This window comes from Pleuronectes platessa, chromosome 18 (assembly GCF_947347685.1).
Source record: "Pleuronectes platessa chromosome 18, fPlePla1.1, whole genome shotgun sequence".
Lineage (NCBI taxonomy): Eukaryota > Metazoa > Chordata > Actinopteri > Pleuronectiformes > Pleuronectidae > Pleuronectes > Pleuronectes platessa.
The window spans coordinates 10,572,077-10,593,672 of record NC_070643.1 but is presented as its reverse complement, the minus strand read 5'-3'; the positions used below and the strand labels follow the sequence as shown (position 1 = coordinate 10,593,672).

General features: G+C 44.8%; 2 protein-coding genes and 1 long non-coding RNA gene across 7 annotated transcripts; 1 reads left to right on the top strand and 2 right to left on the bottom strand.

The window, feature by feature from the left end:
- Positions 1-1,842: 1,842 nt before the first annotated feature.
- Positions 1,843-7,203, bottom strand: LOC128461776 (homeobox protein Hox-A2a). Of its 2 annotated transcripts, XM_053446886.1 has the most exons (3): positions 4,086-7,203; positions 3,507-3,708; positions 1,843-2,902 (listed from the first exon to the last, which is right to left on the bottom strand). In XM_053446886.1, exons 2-3 carry the CDS (start codon positions 3,595-3,597, stop codon positions 2,178-2,180), a joined length of 816 nt encoding a protein of 271 aa, XP_053302861.1. In that variant the 5' UTR covers positions 3,598-3,708; positions 4,086-7,203; the 3' UTR covers positions 1,843-2,177. The 2 variants fall into 2 exon arrangements, with proteins under 2 accessions (XP_053302861.1, XP_053302860.1); XM_053446885.1 differs by having other exon boundaries at positions 3,507-7,203.
- Positions 7,204-7,339: 136 nt separating this feature from the next.
- On the bottom strand, positions 7,340-18,466 carry hoxa3a (homeobox A3a). Of its 4 annotated transcripts, none has more exons than XM_053446883.1 (4): positions 17,964-18,466; positions 15,852-15,912; positions 11,570-12,149; positions 7,340-9,072 (listed from the first exon to the last, which is right to left on the bottom strand). In XM_053446883.1, exons 3-4 carry the CDS (start codon positions 12,030-12,032, stop codon positions 8,291-8,293), a joined length of 1,245 nt encoding a protein of 414 aa, XP_053302858.1. In that variant the 5' UTR covers positions 12,033-12,149; positions 15,852-15,912; positions 17,964-18,466; the 3' UTR covers positions 7,340-8,290. The 4 variants fall into 4 exon arrangements, with proteins under 4 accessions (XP_053302858.1, XP_053302856.1, XP_053302857.1 ...); XM_053446881.1 differs by lacking the exon at positions 17,964-18,466 and adding an exon at positions 17,053-17,839; XM_053446882.1 differs by lacking the exons at positions 15,852-15,912; positions 17,964-18,466 and adding an exon at positions 14,341-14,694.
- On the top strand, positions 11,919-20,055 carry LOC128461777 (uncharacterized). The gene is made up of 2 exons (XR_008342292.1): positions 11,919-13,067; positions 18,741-20,055. It is a non-coding gene; the product is annotated as an uncharacterized LOC128461777 (long non-coding RNA).
- Positions 20,056-21,596: the final 1,541 nt, after the last annotated feature.

Below are 21,596 nucleotides of genomic sequence, written 5' to 3'. Positions count from 1 at the left end.
GTATGTTTAAATAGATGGAAAAGTTGAAGTTTTCATCTTTGCATACACAGAAAGTGAAGAGCAAAGTTCCCACCAGTTTAAAAAAAAGGCGCAGAGGGGTCAATACACCCCCCCCCCCCCTTTCCCCTCACACACACACCTCCTCCCTTCTCCTTCCCCCCTCCTCCCCTGTCTTCCCAGCTGCCTCTGAGGCCGAGTGGGCGCAGAGGACCCACTGTCCCGCTTGTCTCTGTGTGCAAACTTCGCCAGGGCCTTGCCATGGAGCTCTCTTGGCTCTTTGTGTGAGCACATGGGCGCAGAATAGGCGCGCTGTCTCGGAATGATTAGGTTATGCCGGCCCTTGTGGTTGTAGTCAAGCAGTGCATGGTGCAGGAGCAGCCCCCTCTTTTTACCCCTATACCCCACTCCTTAGACACACATACACAGCTGCCTGGACCCACACACTCCACTTGCCCATGCAATATAGACTAACGTTCAGCCAGTCGATGGTCTGTTTATGGCTTCTAGATTATTCAATAAACCGCTGGACGCAGGGAGTTTATGAATTTGCGCACGTATGGATGAGTTTGTAAATCGATCGGTGCATGCAGGCCATGTGTCGCAACCGGTGGTTTTTCTTGTTCTCTCTCTCACACACACTCAAAGAGTGGACAAAAACTATTAAGTAAAACTGTGCATGGGCTATTAACTGATTCCAATAAGTCAACTCAAGCGCAATACAATACGGCAAGAGTAATCATAATCCTATATTGAACTCTAACATAACTTAACACTAACTGAGGCTCCAATAGTGTTGGTAAGTCCCCTAAAGAAATGGAATCTCCTTAGATAAAGTATAAGCCAAAAGTAATGATCCTCACTCCAGTTAATTGAACTATTCTTAGTGAATCTCATCTAGTCCATTTTGACTCGGGTATAGTTTTACGCACGGGCTAAAGAGTTGCAGCCTCATAACCCGAGCGGTGCTGCTACTGGTGCCGCTGTCGCCGAGCCAGGAGCCGTGTTTAAACAAGCTATAAAAATGAATTATTACCAAACGCACGCAGAGACTCGGCCCCTTTTAGCGCAGGAATTGGGGAGTCCCATATGAAAATGTAAGTGGGGTTTTATTTGTGCACATTACGCCACAATTGGTCTCCTTAATGTCCGCCTCATTCATGCCACGGAGTGATTTATGAGCTCCTGAAGGCAAACATGGCTCCGGTATTCGCCTGCAACATGCACACAATGTTAAGAGCCCTGTCATGCTGAAGATCCGTGCTGGCGTTATATGCATTTTTTTATTCCTAAGGTTTGAGGGTTAACAGGGAAATAATTTGTATCAGTTTCCTAATAAACGGACTAAAGTTTACTTAACTGTTTTAAAAAATGGAAAAATCGTTTCAAAAGTAGTTTCACTTTTTAACCAATTATTAGCATTAATAGTGACAGAATTAACAGTTAATTTGCAGATATTTTATAGTAATTGCACTGATAATCAATCAAAAAAGTTCACCTCGGAAGTTTCAAATAAGAACATATACTCTTTGTTGTTCTTTCATGAAGAGGAAGGGTATTCTATCTATCACTTAACAAAATTAATATAACTGGAAATTAAATTATACAATAAAGGTACAATTCAGACGAGTGTGTCTTCACAACTCAGTGCGGCGCCCGGCTATTTATATTCATTGCCAACCTGTTGTTAGAATTTGCATATCGTCTCTATCTTCCTGTGCCCTACTTCTTTTATTTTGCATATTATTATGTTTTTTTCCACATGAATAATTCAAATAGTCGACAAGTATTCAGCCTGTGAATAGAAAAAGAAATGACTCAGAAAACACCAGAGAGAGAAAAGGATCGTAGCAAGTTAATTGTATTCTAACAAAAATAGCCAAGACGTTGGAAGCTATACAAAAATAAAAATGAGCAGGTTCCATAGGCCTAATATTGTAATATTATTCACATACACTCATAAATTCCATTCAAAGAGATCATTTTGATATGGTAATTACAAGCCACATTGGAGTAGAGCTACTTCAGTGATTCAATTTCATCCTTACCTTGAATTAATCGCCAGTCAAATATCAACAGAATAAATGTGCCGCATATACAAATAACATCAGAGTTTATACCATCGTAGCCTGATATTTAATGTCCCAAGAGAAAGGAAAATAAAAGTTATTGTGATTGGTTTAATAGTTCAGATGCTGCAGGTCGATTGTAGTTAGGGACTCCGAGAAAAAATAGAAGCTGTCCGTTGAAATGTCCACGGGGCTGTCCAGAGACTCTGACAGGCTCGGCGAGGCCGCGTCGGAGAGCTGCAGGCAGGAATCCGAGGAGAAAGGCTGAAAGTCGTGTATAGAAACATCCAGGGCCGGGGGACTGTCGCCATTGTCCGGGCCAGATGCAGAGCCGGGGCCCATTGTTGACATACAGCCCGGAACAGTGGGTGACGGGTTGGGAAAATGTTTCAGATTTTTGTCATTGCTGTTCAGCGACGCAGCAGCAAAGCCCATGGCCTCTCCATTGTGGAGCTGTTGCGCGGAGCCGAGGGAGTTGTTCTGAAAGGAGCAGGTATCTCTCTCCAGCAGGGCCCCGCTCCGCTCGTACAGGGGGGCCTCGTCCTCCTCGTCGCTGTGGATGCCATCCTCGGCTCCCGGCCCTTTCCCCTCCCCGTTGTGGTTCTCCTTGCTCTGGGTCTGCCGCTTGTGCTTCATGCGCCGGTTCTGGAACCAGACTTTAACCTGTCTCTCGGTCAGGTCCAGCAGCGCCGCTATCTCCACCCTCCTCGGCCGGCAAAGATACTTGTTGAAATGGAACTCCTTCTCCAGCTCCAGCAGCTGGGTGTTGGTGTACGCCGTCCTCAGCCGACGAGAGCCCCCTCCTCCCCCGGCGCTCTCAACGATCTCAGGCGAGCCTGCAAAACAAGCACCATGATAGCAAGGGATTAATACGCAGGTCACAACAGTTGCATAACCCCCGCCAGCGGCCGTGAATCGAGCACCGAGGCTGTCTGAAAACCACGAGAGAGAGTGTGTCTCATGCACTATGCTGCAGCAAAATGGCCGCTGGAGCTACTGACCCAATCTCATAAACCTGTTCACCCTTTATCTAAAAATCACCCCTGCGTAGAGAGATACCCATCAGATAGTTTTACGCATAAAATAATGTTCAGCGTGAAGCAAACACGGTGCGATATAAAAGCAGTGAGGTCCAGGCTGGTGTGGGATACTAATGAATGCTCCAGCTGCCCTCCTCGGCAACGGCACTCCATCACTCTTCATTACTGTCACACATCAAAACTCTGCTACGACTCGGGGAATAAATCATCTGGCATCATCCAAACTTTACCAAAAACTTTTTTTCTCCATTCATCCACAATTCCACAATGGCCATAAATCTTTCAAAACGGAACGATTCTAGCTGTATTTGTTGTTGTGTTTTTAAGAAAGGGCCTAGGGGCTAAAACGTAGCAACAGATAGTAAACAGTAAAGTAGAAAGTGCTGCAGAAATCACCCACCTTTTGGGGAAAAGCACACGGGTCCATTGGAAAGGGTGGTCGCGGTGGAGGTGGGCAGGTGGTTCCTCTTGGAGGCTTTCTTCTCCCGCATCCAGGGGTACTCCGGGGTTAAGGAGGCGGTGGGCAGCTGGCTGCATCCGTCGGGGCTGTGTCTGGGCCGGCCGTGCCGCGGATGGCTGCCCGGGTTCAGGCTGGGAATGGTCTGCTCAAAGGGAGGAGGAATCAGTGTCGGGCGTGAAAGCGTCGAGCTCTTGATTGATGAACTTTGAAATGAATCAGCGACAGGGGGGAAAGATGTCAGGCACTCAGCAAGCGACGGCTGACTATTGATAAAACCGCTCTCTCGCTCGAATTCGTAATTCATCTCCGCTCCCTGAGAGCCGAGGAAAGTTTGCACGCGTATTTTTATAAATGTTGCGGCTCAGCGAGGACGCGGAAGAAAAAATCATTAAAAAATCTCGTGGTGGTTCTTTTTTCTATATCACTGATTACGGCCGTATGGGGACCGAGCTACTATTAAACTATTGAATTCATGGAGACAAGGTTGAAATTGGACCGAATTGCCTGTCACATGATTACCTCTGCCCAATGACAATTTGGGGTTTAATCAAAAGAAGCCAGTGTCTGCCTGATTGATCCAAAAGCTCGGATGAAGACCGCCTCGCTCAGCTGGGAGACGACTGTTTTTATTTACATCTTTGTCCGCTCAGTTTATCCTCCTCTCTGCCCCTCCAGTCCAGTCCACTAAGCGACAAAATGTGTGTTTTTAAGAATGGCTGACGCTCACTATTACAGGGAAGGAGCCCAGCCTAGGGTGCGCGGATTCGTGCACTCCTCTTTCTCGTATTGTTTGAGGATGTCAGTGGAGAACGCCCCCACCACACTCACACACACACAGACACACTAACACACACACAGTTCACGCCAGTAGCTATTCATATAGGCAAGAGGCAGGCTCCAGGGGTGAAAAAGCAACAAACCCCAAAAAACTGATATTGAGACTTCTCGACAGAAACAAACCCCAAACAACCCAGCTCCTGCTCAGTGAGTGTGGTCTCCACCATAGCTGTGATTCTTTAGAGGTGCATTATAATGAAATATGCTGCGCATCCATCGACATGTGTTGCAATAAAACGCCCATCCATTAAGTTAATACTGACGGATATGACAACGTTCAGGCCATTTCATCCCCTGACAGCAGTTCAACGTTTACAAACAGTGCAGGGGAACTTAGCAGCAGATACACACTCATGATAACATTGGCTTTAATAATCACTGTTGTTTTATCACAGGCTGGGGTTTTTCTATCTCGGTTGTTAAGATGTAATATTAAAACATAGGTGTTTTTTCGTTTACTCCACATGAGCTCGAATTTTTAAAAGGAGGTCATGCGCGCCCTTGTTTGCGCACATTCCCCAAAAGGCTAGGATCAAACACACAGGAACTCTTTGTTTTGTGATTGCAATAGTTGCAAGGTTTCTCCACAAGCAAGATGTCATCATTATTTATTTCTTTTTAACATCATCCTAATATTTTTTTAATTGTTGCATTTTCGCCTTGAAAGGGAAAAATCCAAAGGTAACAGCAGAGGTGTTTTCTGGAACCACAGCGGCTGCAATACAGAGAGTGAGGCTTCCTACTGTATTACCAGTATCTGCTCTACACCTGGAATTGCAACTATAAGCAAACACCAACACGTTTATGATCGACCGTGCACAACGAGTACATTTACAGTGTTAAATGGAATTGTTATTGAATGGCTCTTCCCCGCAGCGTTTGTTTTTATAGCTCTTCCCGAATAATCTGTGAAAGCCATATTTGGGATGTTATTCGTCAAGCAGCACATGTTGTATTTTCATAAAGCATTAACAAAAATACATGGCTTGGTAAGTAAGAGGAGAGAGGAAGAGGAGAAGTGGTAGGCCTCTCTCTCAGTTTGTTGCTTATATACCAAACAAAGAGTCCTGGAAGCCTGTGCGCGATCAATCTTACTCGCCAAAAGGTCTGACAGCTCGGTGCCCTCACAACACATTTAAGGCTTCTAACTCTCCCCCGGATCAAATGCAGCCAGGAAGCGGCGAGAAACACTGGCCACTCAGATTAGAACCAGTTTCTGTTCGCAGTTAAAGCCGGGGCTGTCGCTGGAGGGATGTTTTAATAGATAAATAAGCTCCACAAGATGCGACCATTTTCTTTTTTGGGGGGAGGTGATAATGCGCCATCGGTGAGTACAGGGTGACGCTTCTCCACCTGGCTTTTATCTTTGAATTGTGAGTTGGTATTTACACAATATATTATTCGTCGTTTCGGTGGACGTGCAGGTTTGTGCACGGAGCAGACGGCGTGCTGAGGGACAGAGCTGCTAGGGGGAGAGATGGATGGCTTTTTTTGGAATTACGCACAGGCTTTGTGTGAAAGGAGAGGAGTGGGTGGCGGCTTTTAGTGGACCCCAGCCTGTCCTATACACTTGTCTTTTACAGCAGGAGTGATTTAGGAGCACTTTCCCACGGATAGAAATGCAATGAAAGAAAAACATATACTTGCTTTGGTTAAAACGCGGTGTGTCTGCCCTACCTGCGTAAATGGCGCATATGGGTCAAATCAGTGCCTTGCTGTGAATGCGTGTGTGTGCGTGTGCGTGTATTCCTCAGTGTGTGTGTGAGTGTGATGGATGCAGAAATACTCAGGGCATCAGTTTTTTTTTTTCCTGCTTTGACACACCATGGTTCAATTGTTCTAGGTTTCCCTGCTAACCATATGTCAGGGTTAGTGTGTCCATGTCCTCTTATATCAATCAGACCTGAGCTGGAAATTGGTTCTTGGTGAAAAATCAGTGAGAACAAATAATACTGCACACATAAATACATTTTGTAGTCATTAAAACTGAACATGACACAAAAGGTTTTTTAGCTCATTTGAGAAGAATGGCAGAAACCCCTGCGTAAAACCACACAAATTAAATTCCCCAGCAAATCTAAATGATATTACAACAACAATAGAAGATTTTTGTCTCCAAGTGGGTCTGGACTGGGGAATTCATAAATACTATGAAATGGCTGCATATCATAAAAATAAGTCTACATTCTATAAATTGATGGCAATTTCTACATAGCCTTTTCATTTCATTAAATTGCACAAATGAATATATCGTAGAGGTTTTTATTTTTCCACCAGTTTCCTTTGCTGTAACCATTCTGGATTCTTTTTTTTTAACGTTGTCATCTGTAAATCTGTGGAGTAATGAGACCAATAACACCCGCCATGATTCCAGTCCAGCCTGATTATCGCCATGCCCGCATTTGACTGACTGCACATATCAGGGAATTATTTTTCGAACGACTTCTCATTTAGCTTGTTGTCTTCTTGCAGGATCTCCAGAAGGACCCGGCCGACATTTTTCTTTTATTATTATGGATGTGCCCACGCAGATGAGAGGAGGGGAGAGGGCCACCCGAGTTTTTCTCCACGTCGAATCAAGAGGATAGAAAAAAAAACATTTGAGTAGTTTTTCTCGGCAGCTATTTGTTTTTATTGTAGAATATCGAATGTTAATTATGGCAAATAAGTCCAATCCTTATTTTGTGTGCATAAATAGTAAATAAACATAAATTGTCGTATTTAATTTATTATTATAATTATTATCATTATTATCCTAAATGTATTTTTGCTTTTCTGTTCTCATCTTTTATACCAGGATGAAATTCTTAACAATAATAAAACGTAATGATGTCAAAAGAAGAGTTGTATTCCTGATTTATTTTTTCGAGACCCTGCTTTGTTTTTGATTTTGTGATGTGATGCGTTTGGACTTAAAACTGAAGGATATGCTACAATTATATTTCAATTCTTTTTATTCATTTCTTCGAACTGGAGCAGCATGGAATGTATGACATCGAAAAGAAAATTGATGATGGTCTGTTCCTTTTTTTCTTCAATAAAGAAACTGCTAACGTGTGTCCCTTCTCCATCCACACTTATTGCATGACTGATTGATTTTACATTGGTGGAGAAAACAAAATACCTCCTCGAAGAAAAGAAAAATGGAAACATAGGCTATAATACCAACATGGTGCTGCTGCTGCTGCTGCTGCTGGGGAGCTGCAGACTACATGTAGAGGGCCGACACGCTAATATCCATCAACCTTCTCCCCACAAAGATTGCAGGGGGGGCAAATAATACTAAAGGACTCTTATCTTAACACCAAACAAAATAAATAACATTAGAAAAAGTCCAACAGAACTAAACAAAAGCAAGGGGGCTGCGTTTAAGCTCATGACCCTTGATTTTTTTTTTTTTTTTGAAAATGTGTTTCCCTCATAATCCGAGCTCGTGGCTCCTGAAGGATCCTTTCACAAGTGCAACAAAATGCAAAACACAATTCTTCAACTGCGGATAAATAAAAAAACACGGACAAATTCACATTAAAAATGAATAACATACGTTCATAATACCCTGTTTGCGTTTCAGCTTTAAACATAAGATGTAAAAAAAAAAAAAAAAAAGATTAAATAGGCCTATGCATATACTGTGCCCCCCTCCCTCCCGCTCTAGACTCCTACAGCCCAGATAAAGGTCTTTGAAAGACAATGACACGAGCAAATAGAGGAAAAAATCCAAGCAAGTCGTGATTATTCATCCTACGCTACTTCACACATCAAAACTATAGAAAACATAAACAAAAGCGGAGAGGAGGCGGAAGCCGTGATGGAGGCGCAGAAACAAAGCGGTAATGTGTCTGTAGGTGGGTAAGACAATGGGCGGAGTGATCCGAGCTGCGCCACCGCTACAGATGCGTCAGCTTGGGCGCTTCCTGGATTCTTCCCTGAGAGTAGTGCGGCGTTAGGTCTGTGTACGTCGGTGTCGGATCACACACTCCGTGGTGCTGACTGTTGCCCATTGTGATTGCTCCATTGTAGTCCATGTTTGTGGACGGCGGGTGCGAGAGGTGGGTCAGACCGAAAACGGAGGCCCCGGAGTTGGGCATAGACTCGATGTAGCCTCCGCCGACATAAACGGGGCTGCCCTGCATGTGCGTCCCGTAGTTGCCATTGCCTTGGAGAGGATGCGCGTCATACTCAGGCGTGGCCGAGTCGGTCCCGGGATACCTCTTCTGGGAGGGCGGGCAGTTGCTGAGGGAGCTGTTCAAAGGAGGGGGGTATGACGTGGCCATACCGTACGCGTTCTGGTGCGGTTTATTGTAAGACGTCGGCGACTGGGATTCATAAGGAACACTGTTTACAAGAGAATGCATAGAGTTGAGGTATCCTCCGCCGCCGGAGGCCGGGCCCACGGGGCTCCGCGGGGACTGTCCGCCAGGGGAAGGCATCATACCCACGCCCTTCTGATCCTTCTTGTATTTCATCCTGCGGTTCTGGAACCAGATTTTGATCTGTCTCTCGGTGAGGTTGAGCAGGTTCGCCATCTCCACCCTCCGGGGTCTGCAGAGGTACCGGTTGAAGTGGAACTCCTTCTCCAGCTCCACTAGCTGGGCGCTGGTGTAAGCTGTCCGGGCCCTCTTCGACGCCGCTGACCCTGGGGGACTCTTGTCTCCGGGGCAACTCTCCACTGTCAGGGAGGAGGAGAGGAGGGTGTCATTCAGTAATCCATTACACAGAGAGAGAGAGAGAGAGAGAGAGAGAGAGGTACAGAGGTAGAGACAGGAGAGTGAGAGTGAAAGCAATATCGTGTGACAACACGCACACAGCTGATAACAAACCTCTCCACCATCAAGAGGGGTGGGGAACACTACTAGATAAATATGTGTTCCAGTACTGCGCATGTGTGTACGCGCGCCTGAAATACATCACAACATTCTGACAAATCTAACCCCCCCTGCTAAGCACTAAGGTTTATCATCAGGGCTCCATGAGACAATTAACAATCAATGCATGCACACGTCACCTACAGTTACAGCAAAGCACAAAAAGTAAAGGGTAGTGAGTCAGGGCTGGTTCTGATGCCAGGTATCCTCAGATTTCCTAACTAAAACATTTTGACCCCCATCTTCCCCCGTAGTCGCACAGCGAGCACACGCGTAATGCAAACACAAGCATTATGAATTCCTCGGGGTGTATGAAGCAGCTCGCCTTGCCCTCGCTGATAAGCCTCTCCTTCCAAGAGGGCTGGAGCTTGGCTGCAGAATAGCAAGGTGTTGGTCTACTTATCGCCGTGGCAGACGGCCAACACTTAATAAATTTCCCTACCTGTCGCCAAGTCATGGAGCAAGAGGAATGCAGCAGACACATCCTGACCTCATGTTACAGAGATAAAGGAGTCAGCACGTGGCATTAGGGATTCCCATGTACCGTGCGTAGGGCTATCACTGCTAACGACAGTGATTATTGCAATAAAATCTGAATTTAAAGGCTATAGCTATAATTTATAAGAGAGGCTGATGTGTACTAAGTGCACGATTATTGTTGCTTTCCATAAATGTCAGCACCCCAACGTGTTGTTAAAACTAATAAAAACACTTTCCCAGACATAAATCACACCAACACTGCTTTGCATCCATCATGACTGTAGAGAAGCATCTGTAAGTTACCATAAGAAGTGAGTGTCTCTGAATCTGTTGGTTGTATGTAGATAACCAGAAATAAATACCCCCCCCGCTCCTGACGTTTACGAAGTTATCCAAACAGCAGGATCGTGTTTGTGTATGCGCGCGTAAAACATGAAGTGAGCACTTTTCGAATCGTAAAAATGTATGAAAACAACATTCCATAATAAAAAGCGCCATATTGTGTCAATATACATGTAATATGGTAATTAGCATCTCTGAATCTTAGGTTAGCTCCATCCTGACCCGAATAGGAAACGCAAATGTGCCCAAAGGAGCTTTTACGCATGTCTGCACATCACTGTGATGTCAAAACCTAATCACATACCTTCCCAAAAGGGGAGCCTTGGATTGGGAAAAATTGAAAATGTGCCACTCTGCTTTGCATTTGGAACGAAAAATACAAATTGGAAATTAAAATGTGGTCTGTTTCGGTAGAGATCATCACAACACAAACTCCCCACCCTGACCCACCAAATTTACCTCTCGTCAAAACAGCAGCATGTGGCTTGCATAAACGAGCTTCAAACGTGCGTAAAGTGCTTTCCATAAATGTTAGCACTTTTACCGGTTGTTAAAAACTAATGAAAACGCCTTTCCCAACATAAATCAAAATGAAGACACGCCACTTCAGTGCTACTGTGCATTACATATCTCACGTAGCCTACAATTACTTCCTTAATTTAACTGTTATCCTCAAGATTTATGAAAAAAAGGTCATAAGCACCTCTAATTTCTTATCTCGGTTCTGTGTAAATAAACACACCCCCAACAACCCGCCACCCTCTGACCCACAGAGCCTCCCACTAATAAAACAGCAGGACAAACCGAACAACTGTTGTGCGTGTTTGTTTGTCGTCTCTCCGGGAACATTATGTGATCAGTGGAGATGCGTGTTTACAGTAGGGACAGGTCAGATGCAGGGCACGCAGACAACAAGCGCTGGAAACTACTTCCAAAGTGGAGGCACGTGATTCAACCTTGGAGTCAATTTAAAGTCTGTGCTGTCACTTTGCAGAATAAGATATAAGGTGAGTTAATAAGAATATATAAGATTTGAAGAAAGAAAAAAAAAAAACTTTAAACAAAGTGGATGTGAATACAATAGAGTCAACACTTGTATGTGATATGAGGGCCTGATTACACTCTGTGGGCCTTTTCTTCTGAATAATTTAGTTGCCCACAGAATTAATACAGATTGTATAAATGCAATATAGTGAAACAAAGACCTCTCTGACTCTGGCACAGAAATGAAATAACCTGCTGATGTCCTGTAGGGATTTGCCCACCCCTCCCTCCGAACCCCTCACCTGTTCAGCCACCCACACTCTATGTAACGTGTGCTCCATCAACAACATTTTTGTAACTTTGCGGTCAGAGGCTATCAAGTTGTGTGTGTGTGTGTGTGTGTGTGTGTGTGTGTGTGTGTGTGTGTGTGTGTGTGTGTGTGTGTGTGTGTGTGTGTGTGTGTGTCAGTAGCAGCAGTGTTTAGGTTCCAGGTACCTGAACTGGTGCTACCGCTGGGTTTCTGCTTGGTGTTCTGACGGGACTCCTTCATCCAAGGGAAGATCTGTTTGCCTCGCGCGTTGGTGGTCGGTGAGTCGCTCTTGGCACCGGGCTGGCTGGACCCGTTGCTCGCGTTTTGGCTGATGGCACCGGGGGATTGGGAGGGAGGGGGCGGACCTGACACCGGCACCTGCGGTTGATTGCTTTCGGGATGGACCTGGGACTGCGCCGCCTGAATGGCTGTGGTCCTGTCGCAGCCCTCCGCCATCTCCCCCGGCTTCTGCAGCGCCACGGAGCCGTCAGGAGACTGCAGGGAGCAGGCAGGTCGATGGTACTCACTTTCCACATGAGAGGCCCGGGGATATTGGATCTGATTGGCATCATAACTGAAGCCATTTGCGCTTTGATATGGGTAGCCACTGTAAATTGCGGAGCTGTCGTAGTAGGTTGCCTTTTGCATCTCGCCGTTTCCCAATATTTATTTCAGAAACTGACAGGGTCTTGACACCCGTGTAGAATAACATTGGCACCCCGTGGTCACGTGACGCCTCTCCGCCAATGGCCTCCTCGGGTGAACCTAGGGTTACAAGAAGCACTGTGAGAGGAAGAAATGGTGGCGATCCATCTTACTTTTCAATACAAGGCTGACACGGGAGACTATGGAGGCAAGATAGGGCCAACAGTCCTGTAGACTATTACCGTTTACCTTATGGCTTACACGGGGCACAAAGGCACGAACTAACCTTGCATTACCATCTGTGCCGAACAACATTAAAACAAAAACCTTTTCAAAAGAATTTCATATTGCTAAATCAATGTAAGGATCTAACAAGAAACTGCTTGACATTTTAAACCTATGATACTATTAAGAATAAAAGAGTTACAGCATGGAGAAAAGGGCTTTAAGTGCAAAAAGGGGGGCCTGCAGGGAAAGCTTGTTAGTGGGTTACCACACAGGAAAATAATATTTCTGTTACATTGTTATTCTACCAACAGGGCTGTCAACAGTGGATCTAGTTTCCTTGTAGCAGCTGAAAACATCCCCCGTGTCCCGCAAACGTTTCAGCGCATTTGAGTTTGTTTCACCATGAGTTAAAAAATAGCCTCCTTCAGTGAACAGCCACCTGGCACAAACCAAAAACAACCGCATTCTCTCCTTCTCTTTTTTCTTTTGTTTTCCTTTCTTTCTTGTTCTGTCTCCCTTTGCGTGGTGCAACATAAATGGAAAGGGCCACGAGGAAACCTGAAAAACCGGGCGGGTATCCGTGCATCTCCATGACCAGACTGTGAACTTTTTCCTCGCAGGCCCGGTAGTAATGGCTGCTGTCGGTGCCGCCTGGGCAGCGGCTAGTCGCGGTGATATATGGGGGGGTCAGTGAGCCGGCACGGCACGGCTCTGCTCGGGGGGAGAGACCAGGCCACCGGTTCCAAGGCGCATGGAGACGCGAGGACGGCACACCCAGAGTCTGCTGCTGAAGCACCGTAACTCACGCAGGTAACCACGGGGATCCGCCTCAGACAGATTATTGGAGATACTTTAAACTACAGTCGACGCAGCAGGTTACTTTCTAAATAATGTGACGTTACTAATGAAATATGAGAATAGTTAATGTTTACTACATTTAAAAATAGTCAAATACAAGGCGTCATTAGAATAAAATAATGGTAATGATAATAACAACAATAATAATGTGCAAAATTACGAAAGAAAGTCAAAATTTACAGTATAAAAAACATAAATTTGCTGTTATATAAAGCTATATAAACTATTAAACAAAATCCAAACTTATTGCAACGGATTAAATAAACTTCATTTTTTTAGCTGCTGAAACTAAAAGGCCCTGCTGTTGAGTCTGATAGTAAAAATCTGAGCACAACATTAACGACGTTTGTCTGTAGGATGATATAAAACTATAACTTCTATTTTATTTCACAGTCCAAGTGTATGTGAGAATAATCTTCTATATACATATGGACTGTGAGGGCATTTTCATAAACTGAGCTCAAAGAAGTCATAGGAAACCGTCGAAAACCACTGGGGTTTTGCATGGGAGCAAAACAAGAAGCAAATCAGTAGAAAAATGAGCCCTGGGCGCAGCTAAACCGCAGAATGAAAGAAGGTGTCTCCACCGTCCCACGACCTGGAAAAGATATCAGAAAGCTCTGCGGTGAATATCTCCAGACGCGCCGTGGCGATAGTCATAAAATGCAAAGAGAAAGAGAGACAAAAGACAGACTTGAGCTGTGTGCGCGCAGCTCTCTGCTCCACGCTGGAGAAATCTGGCTGCCTGACTGTGTGTGTGAACTCTTCCTGAACCGAGATCTAAGTCATACGGTGATAAATCACCGCACGACACACAAACTCCGCCATTTACAACCGAGGGAGCCTATTTCTGGCCTGCTTACCTTATCCTCTGACGACGAATGCACAGCAGCGAGCAATACTTTCTCATTCAGCGACGAAATCGATCAAAGCAGTAATCCAGGGGAAAAAGTTTAAAAGGCAGGGGCTGGCTGGGTGAAGCAGCAGCAGCAGACTGCGCCCTGCCATGCACCAGGCATTAGCAGCCACAACAAAAAAAGGGAAGAGCAGAGAGAAACCCCTTTCCTCTTTTTCCTTTTCTTTTTTTCCTCTCCTTACTCGACGTGGATGGGTAAACCGAGATTACGAAAGCAGGCGTGAGCAGTCGGGTCAGCGAGATAAGAGTTGTCTGGCCCCAGGATTGAATTTATCGTCATGCTATAGAGCAATGGCCAGGGCTTCATACCAATATTAAAGGCAGCCGGGGCTGTGCTGGGCTATGTGATCCTTCACCAGTACCATGCAGACACCAGTGAACTGCCCCGAACCAGAGCGTCACCATAGACAAGAAAAATTATGCAAATGAAGTAGCGCCTTGGAAAGCCAGTTCAAATCAAGTGGCTGCCTCTCCTCCTCCCCCAACCAAATGAGGTAGTGTGTCAAGAAAAAACATATCGGTACTTATAGCATGAAAGTCCGTCCCCAAAGTGTTTTAAATCTGTTTTTCTTATTATTTACCCCGCGTCCTGCAGCTGGAATTATGAGCCCAGTGGATGAGACGTTGGAGAGACGCGAGAATACAAAGGAATAAGCAGGCGCTGACCGTGCTGCATTTTCATTTGCATGGAGCATAAAGGGCTTCTATCAACAGCTTAATCATTAACCCGCAGATTTAGCATTTATTCCTCAAATCCTTTTGCACAAGCTATAGGACGCTCTCGTAGTGTTCATCCCGGCGCCCTGTGTCCCACTGTCTGCATGGCTTCTCGTGTGGAGATTACAACTTTTATCTGTATATATCTTTTTACATATGAGAAAGCACAACAACCTCAGATCATGTCCGTGTTCGAAGTATATCAAGGGAAAACCCCCACGAGGAGCAGGGTGTGAGAAATGGGAAGAAGTTTCATCACCAAGAGGCAAAGCGGGGGACATGCAGCCAGGAGCAGGGGAGAAGAGAGCCGACAGCAGAGGGAATCCCTCTGCATGGCGAGGCGGCCTTTAACAGCCAAAAGGGGAAAAAATCAAAGAAGGAAAAAAATTAGATTTATGTCCTCTCAGCTTCCTGAGGCTGTAAACAAGTCCAGAGCTGCAGCTTCTCGGCTGCTTTCAAGGCACAATTTAAAACAAGGTAGAACACATGCACGGACGGCGTGGGAGGGTGAGTGGGACAAAAATCCACGCGTGAGGATTTTTTTTTAGCCAACTCGGCTTTTTCTTTTCCCAACCAGAGCAGTCAACATTGTATAATTATTTACTTCTTTGTGTCTTCCTAATATGCTGATTCGCCTCTCTCTTTAATTTGGCCCTGAGCAGGAGGTTAAATGTCAGTGAGTTGGTGGTTTGTTGCTGCATCTGCTGTGCGTAATAATACAAAAAAAAAAACGACGTGGGAAAAAAAGGAATCTGAAATGCCGATGAAAGACACAAACATTTTCTAAACTTCAGTGGAGTAAACTAGCGGCCACAAGCAGATGGCTTTCACAGAAAGTAGTTTTTGAAGGGAGCGAGGCAGCGCTCCAAGAGCTGCGATTCCCCTCGTCACTTTTATAGTGACAAATTACACCACAAAGACAAGTGGAGGAGAAGGAATTATTGCGCACGGCCTGGTCATATCGCTGCTGCAAGGAAACGTTACAAGCCACGCGCTGCCTCTCTGAGAGCTGCTGTGGGCGTGTGTGGTACTTATTAGAAATTGAATAAGGATATCACCATTGAGCATTCATAACACAAATCAATAAAGATATATGGACTTACCGAAGGCGGCTCAAGGTGTCTCGGAGACCTTGCGATGGCCTGAATTCACTCGGCTGGATTTCTGCAATGAGGAGTAAAAGAAAACATCATTTTTTTAAACGTATTTTGTAAATTATATCATTGTGAATATTATTTTCAAGTAAGCGATCCTTGTATATGCCGAGGTATACGTTGTAGATATAAATAGTGAAGCTGATGTTATTGTGCGTAAATGTTTGGGCCCTGCATGTGTTTAAATGGTGCACAAAGACACCAGAGCTAAATCTGATTAAATTCGTTGCATGCATTATTAAAACTGCATTGTAATTTGATCAAATTTTCTGTTTAACAATACGCTGCATGTTTGTAATAAAAACATTTGCAGCTTATTGAAACCGTAATACCTAAATTCCTCAAATATCACCCAGATTAATTCTATCCATAAGAAATACAAGATTATGAAATACTAATGAACAAAACGCATGAATTAAAGCCTTATATGAAGACTAGTCTTGGACAAGAACAACATCTCGGCCAAGCATTGCAGCACTATCACTAAAACATAAAAATGGGTCTATGCAAATAACGAGTTTGTTGTTTCCCTGCTGGCTGCTGAGCATTTTCCCCACAAACTGATCGAATAGTCATTAGCTCTCGCGCACCATCTTCCCCAAGTCCCCGTGCCCATAAATCAAGCTGGAGCGCCGTGACCCCAGCGCGGCCGCGCGGTCCTGGATGGCACTCTGTCTTCCATTATATCCTCGTTTCCCCGGCGGAGCGACACAACCCCACCGCTTTCCCCTACGTTTCATGGAGCTCATCTTGATGTACCATTTTACACACGAAAAAAAGAAAATACACGCGTAAAAGACACAAGATGTTGTTTTTTATAGGACAGGTTACACCTTGGAGCGGCCGCGTGCTTTGTTTGGGTTTTCCTTGGAAGCTGATATTTAAATGGCCGCTTTATTTACAAACGGTTACACGGGCCCGTTTATCCCTAATGGCAGCTCGTTATATTAAAGATCTCAGAACAAAAATATTGAGCTAATAGGTGATTTATTTTAATTAAAAATGGAACAAATCCCCGTGTCTTTTACATGGGTAGCTTTTTGCTACCTGTCTATTTTGTAGCCCTGCAAGAAACCCCTGGACCCTTTTTACTGACCTCTGCCTCTCGCGGCAATAACTCACGACAGTAATGAACAATCGGCGGAAATACCTCAAAATAAAATCCATCCTCCCAAAGCTCGGGCTCTGACTCTGTCCGCGTGGAAAAACATATCCGTCCGTGACAGCAGTATAATACATCCACAAACCCGGGGATCCTCTGTCTTTTCAGTCTGCCTCCTCTTTTCTTTTTTCTCCCCCTCGACAAACAAACTACACGGCCCGGACTCTCCTCACGGAAAGTGGGGGTAACCCGCATATAATCAGCATCATATGGCCAGACCGGGGCTCCGGTTTTCTTCCCCGTGCCATAACACCGCGCAGTATTATGCGCCGCGCTCACGTGACGCAACGTCAACTTAAATCCCTTTATTTGAGCCCGTGAATCATTAATGGAGGCAGTCGTTGCCCCCGAGGAGAAGCGGATCAGTTTGGAGGGAGAAAAAAAGAGGGGCTGTGTGACAGTGCGATGTATCTGGCAGAGGAGCGCGGCTCTCGCAGAGAAGCAGCTTTTTCCACGTGTCGCCCATTCAGAGGGAAGGACTGCTCTGTCAGGGTTTAAGTGCCATATATTTGGAGCCTGTTAGCGGCTGAAAGAGCTAATCCTGCTGTATTATGCTCGGTTTCAAGTGCAGCCGCGGCTCGGAGCCGGGCTACAACCAAAGTGTTTTGCACTGCAGCGTGACAATTCGCACTATGTGAGAACGAGGAGGCTTTCCCTACAAAACACCATTTGAGGATGGCATCGTGATTACTCATCACACCAATAAAGCTCTCCCTCTCTCATTTCTCACTATTGCACAGCCGGGGTTGCAGAGTGCATTACACACTGCTCAACTCAATATCGCCCCCCGCTCTCATGGTCAGACTTGGGCTGTAGTATCACTTAGTCAGCGCCTGCCTCTCCATCAGCACAAGCCTGCATGCTGCTGGCTAAAGTGGAACAAAACGTCACACGTTTACCTGTCCAACATAAGGAGGCTGGGAGTCCCGGTGGTCGTGAGGGGTGCGTGTCAGTCAGCAGTGGGCGGAAAGTGGAGGTGAGGTAACCAAAGAGTGGCTGCTCGACCCCGCTGATCAGAACAGGGACCCCCATTAGACCTACATGCACTTAAGCGTTTCCTATGACCAACTGAGTGATGGTAGAAATCACAGGTTTACGCGATGGAAGAGTTTTGCAGTTTTTGCCTATGGGAGGAGCAGGATCGGGTGGCAAAAGTGCCGACTAAACCACTATCTTGGCCACGATAATTTTAAACAAACGTCTTATCCAAAGAGTGTGCCACGCGCGCGTCGTGGAATAAATCTGGCTGCAACCTTTTTAGGTTTTGCCAAAAGTCAGAGCCCCCGGAAGAGCTCCTCTGTTTTTCGGCACCGTTTGGCGCTTGTTTTCCGTCAACGCCGAGCAGCGGGCGTGGAAAAATCCCAACACAACTATTAATCATTCGGGGCGGACATGGACGGCATCCCACTCCCACATCAGCCTTTGTCCTCTCAAACTACAACTTGAGCGGTAAACTTTTAAAGACGGGAACAGAAGCAGCACCAGCTCTCATTAATTCACCTTTAACACTGACCAAACCGAAGAGGAGGAATGTAAAATGTTGAGGATTAAAAGTGAACTTTTACGCACAGCTTTTTTACGCATGACGGTTATGAAAAGAAGATTGTTTCTCGTTTGCGAAAGAGAATGCATGTTTATAAAATACGTTATTTTGTTCCCTCTCTGTCCTCCCACAGGTGGAGGCTGTCACTGGGATTACTCGGCTCGACCTGACCGTGCACTGGAGCCTCATCCAACCTTGCCTTTCGCCACCGCACCTGAACTCCCCCCTGACTCGGGTGGAGGCACACACAGTCGAGTGGATGATCTAAACCAGAGGCCCTCAGACTAACTTTTTCACATCTTGCTTAACTTTTTTTTTTTTTTACAGAATTGCTTTTTGCACAAATGTAGAAGTTGATTGATCATGTTTTAAATCTAATCTATTTTAGCATTAAACAAATGTTTCAGAGGTATTCACACAAATCAAGGCTCCTTATCACTGTCAGCGCAGAGGAGTACGAGGCGCAGACCTCTGGATGTCGGCCAGTCGGCGGTCCATATCTTCCCACAATGTTGACACTCGGAGCTCTTAACAGCCAGGCTTGGGTTACCGATACACTCAGCAGAAGATAACTCTTTCTGCAAGGTTTACACCGGCCAACATCAAGGCTAATGCGAAATTCAACGCCTTAAGCAGATAGCAGCCATCTCTCATGGACGCAGAGCAGCACTGGGGCGGATTATGGGACTGGAGAACTGTGCTTATATAGGTGGTTTTAATAAAGCTATTTGATTTTCATGTTGAAGTCACAGGCTCATTCTAACTGAAAATGTGTCCTGATAATATAGCCTATACAAGTTTTTGGTGCAATAGCTGCCTATTCAATTTTGGAGGTAAGTGCAAAACAGGTCAAAAATAATACTAATACTAATATTTATAATGATAGCCTACAGATTTTACTCACCCTCAGAGCTTTGTTAATGTTTAACCTGTGTCTAAATTGACCATTGTGTGGACTCTAATGAAAGGCTCTTTCATGCTGTGTTGTCCTGACAACTTTTAGAAGCAACAGATCAGCCCTTTGCATTGTCACCGTCGTTTAAGCACCTTTTCTACCATTTATGAAAATAAAAAGTGATGAACACTCACAGTCAAAATTCAGGGAGACAGTTCTTAAGCTTTTTGTTACATCCCTGAAAATAATCAACCATGCCAACACGAATGCAGACTTATTTCTATAGGACCATACCACATTTTAACACTGCGGACACATTTACTGTTGACATATCTCTTCTTTTGGATTTAAATGTATTAATTTGCACATTTAGTTTTTTAAATAGTTTTAGGATCTTACTTGTTGCTATGATTCAAAGGATTAATAACTTTTGAGAAATTGAACCTGCTATCATGCATCATAGTTTCTAAAATACTCAATATGATACAGTTTAACACCAATATGACCACATTGTAATGTCTTAAATGTTTGGAAATAAACTGTGATAATCAGATATGGGAAAATCATCATTTAAACGACCTTAGAAAATACAAATAACATATCATCTTAAAATACATTTTGCAATTGACATAAACAATACAAAGGTGATATGAAAGATAATGAAACAACTTAACTTCCGGGAGATTTTATATTTTATAAGATCACAAAACTAATGGCAAAGACAAATCTTTCAGATCTACTCACAAGCCATGGTGGTGCGTGCCCAGCAGATAGAGTGGTGTCAGGGGAGAAGAGCTCTGACTCGCACCCTGCAGAGGATCACTTCAAATGAAAATAAGGCAGATTTTCTGATCTATTTCTGACCCCCCGGGGTATTCATTATTCAGCAAGTCACGTGGACGGGCGAATTAAAATTTCAGTACTTTGGAAGTGACCTCTATTCGCGAATCAAATGACTCCAAATCTGTGATTTAGCTAGTTGGGACTTCTCGGAGTCTGCAGTGCCAATCAGCTTCAACGCCATCTTCTTCAGAGCTTCCATGGCTGCAGGCAGGGCTGCACAGAGCCGACGAGGTTTTGCAGAAGCGTGCTGGAACATTTATGCCGGAAATCTAGTCATCCTCGTTTTATTCAGGCTCTACAGAGGTGTATGTTGAACAACTGAGTGCTATACATTAAAAAATCCCCCAAAAGAAGAAGCAGATTATGTGAATACTTGGATTTTACATTGCGTATTCTGGTGAATGTACATTTTATCATATTTACCAATATATAGTCGGCCCATGTGTTACCCAATAACTGATGTAATTGTTATTAAGACACCATCATGCAACAGCAGACTAAGAGCCTTAGTAGATTACATGCACAATACCAGCATGTCTGTGCTCATATCTGCCCTCTGTGCGCGGCCTGACAGGGGTGTTTCTGTGATGGATTGCAGAAGAGCTGTCTCTAAGAATAATTTTGGGGAAATTCATGGCTCGCATTCACAGCTAAACACCGTTTTTGTTTCCGTGCTGTCTCTGGGCAAAATCTGAAATGAGAAGAAAAAAAGGCTCGCGGACGTCTCGGTGCTGATGTATGGTCTGAACATTGTGTGTGTCGAGAGGTCAGGGGTCAGAAGAAGTGCTCCGGGCCGGTGATTGGCCAGAGCTGGCTGTGTCCCCTGGTTGAACTCTCTATTGTTTGGATGTAGCAGGTAGTGACCAACACTCACACTCTGGTGCACTGAGGTTAGCTGAGATCTCCATAATGGCCGCATAAGAACAATACGTGTGTCCGGATACATTTCACATTTGGGGTTTTCTTTAATATTCGTGACATTAGCAAAGCCTGCAACACGAGGATCCAACAGTTGATACATGATATTCCTACTTAGTTTGCATCCATGAAAATGCGCATGAGAACGGTGCACATTTTACGGTTTCCAGCCATATGAGCATTGAAATAAAAAAATATGGTGGATGAGTACTTTTTATGGGATGTATTATACCCAAAGGCATACATTACTTCGAAGAGCCGGACAGAAAAATTCTGTAATTCAAGTAATTCTGAAAAGACGGCACATACTCATAACCTGAATATATTAAGGTT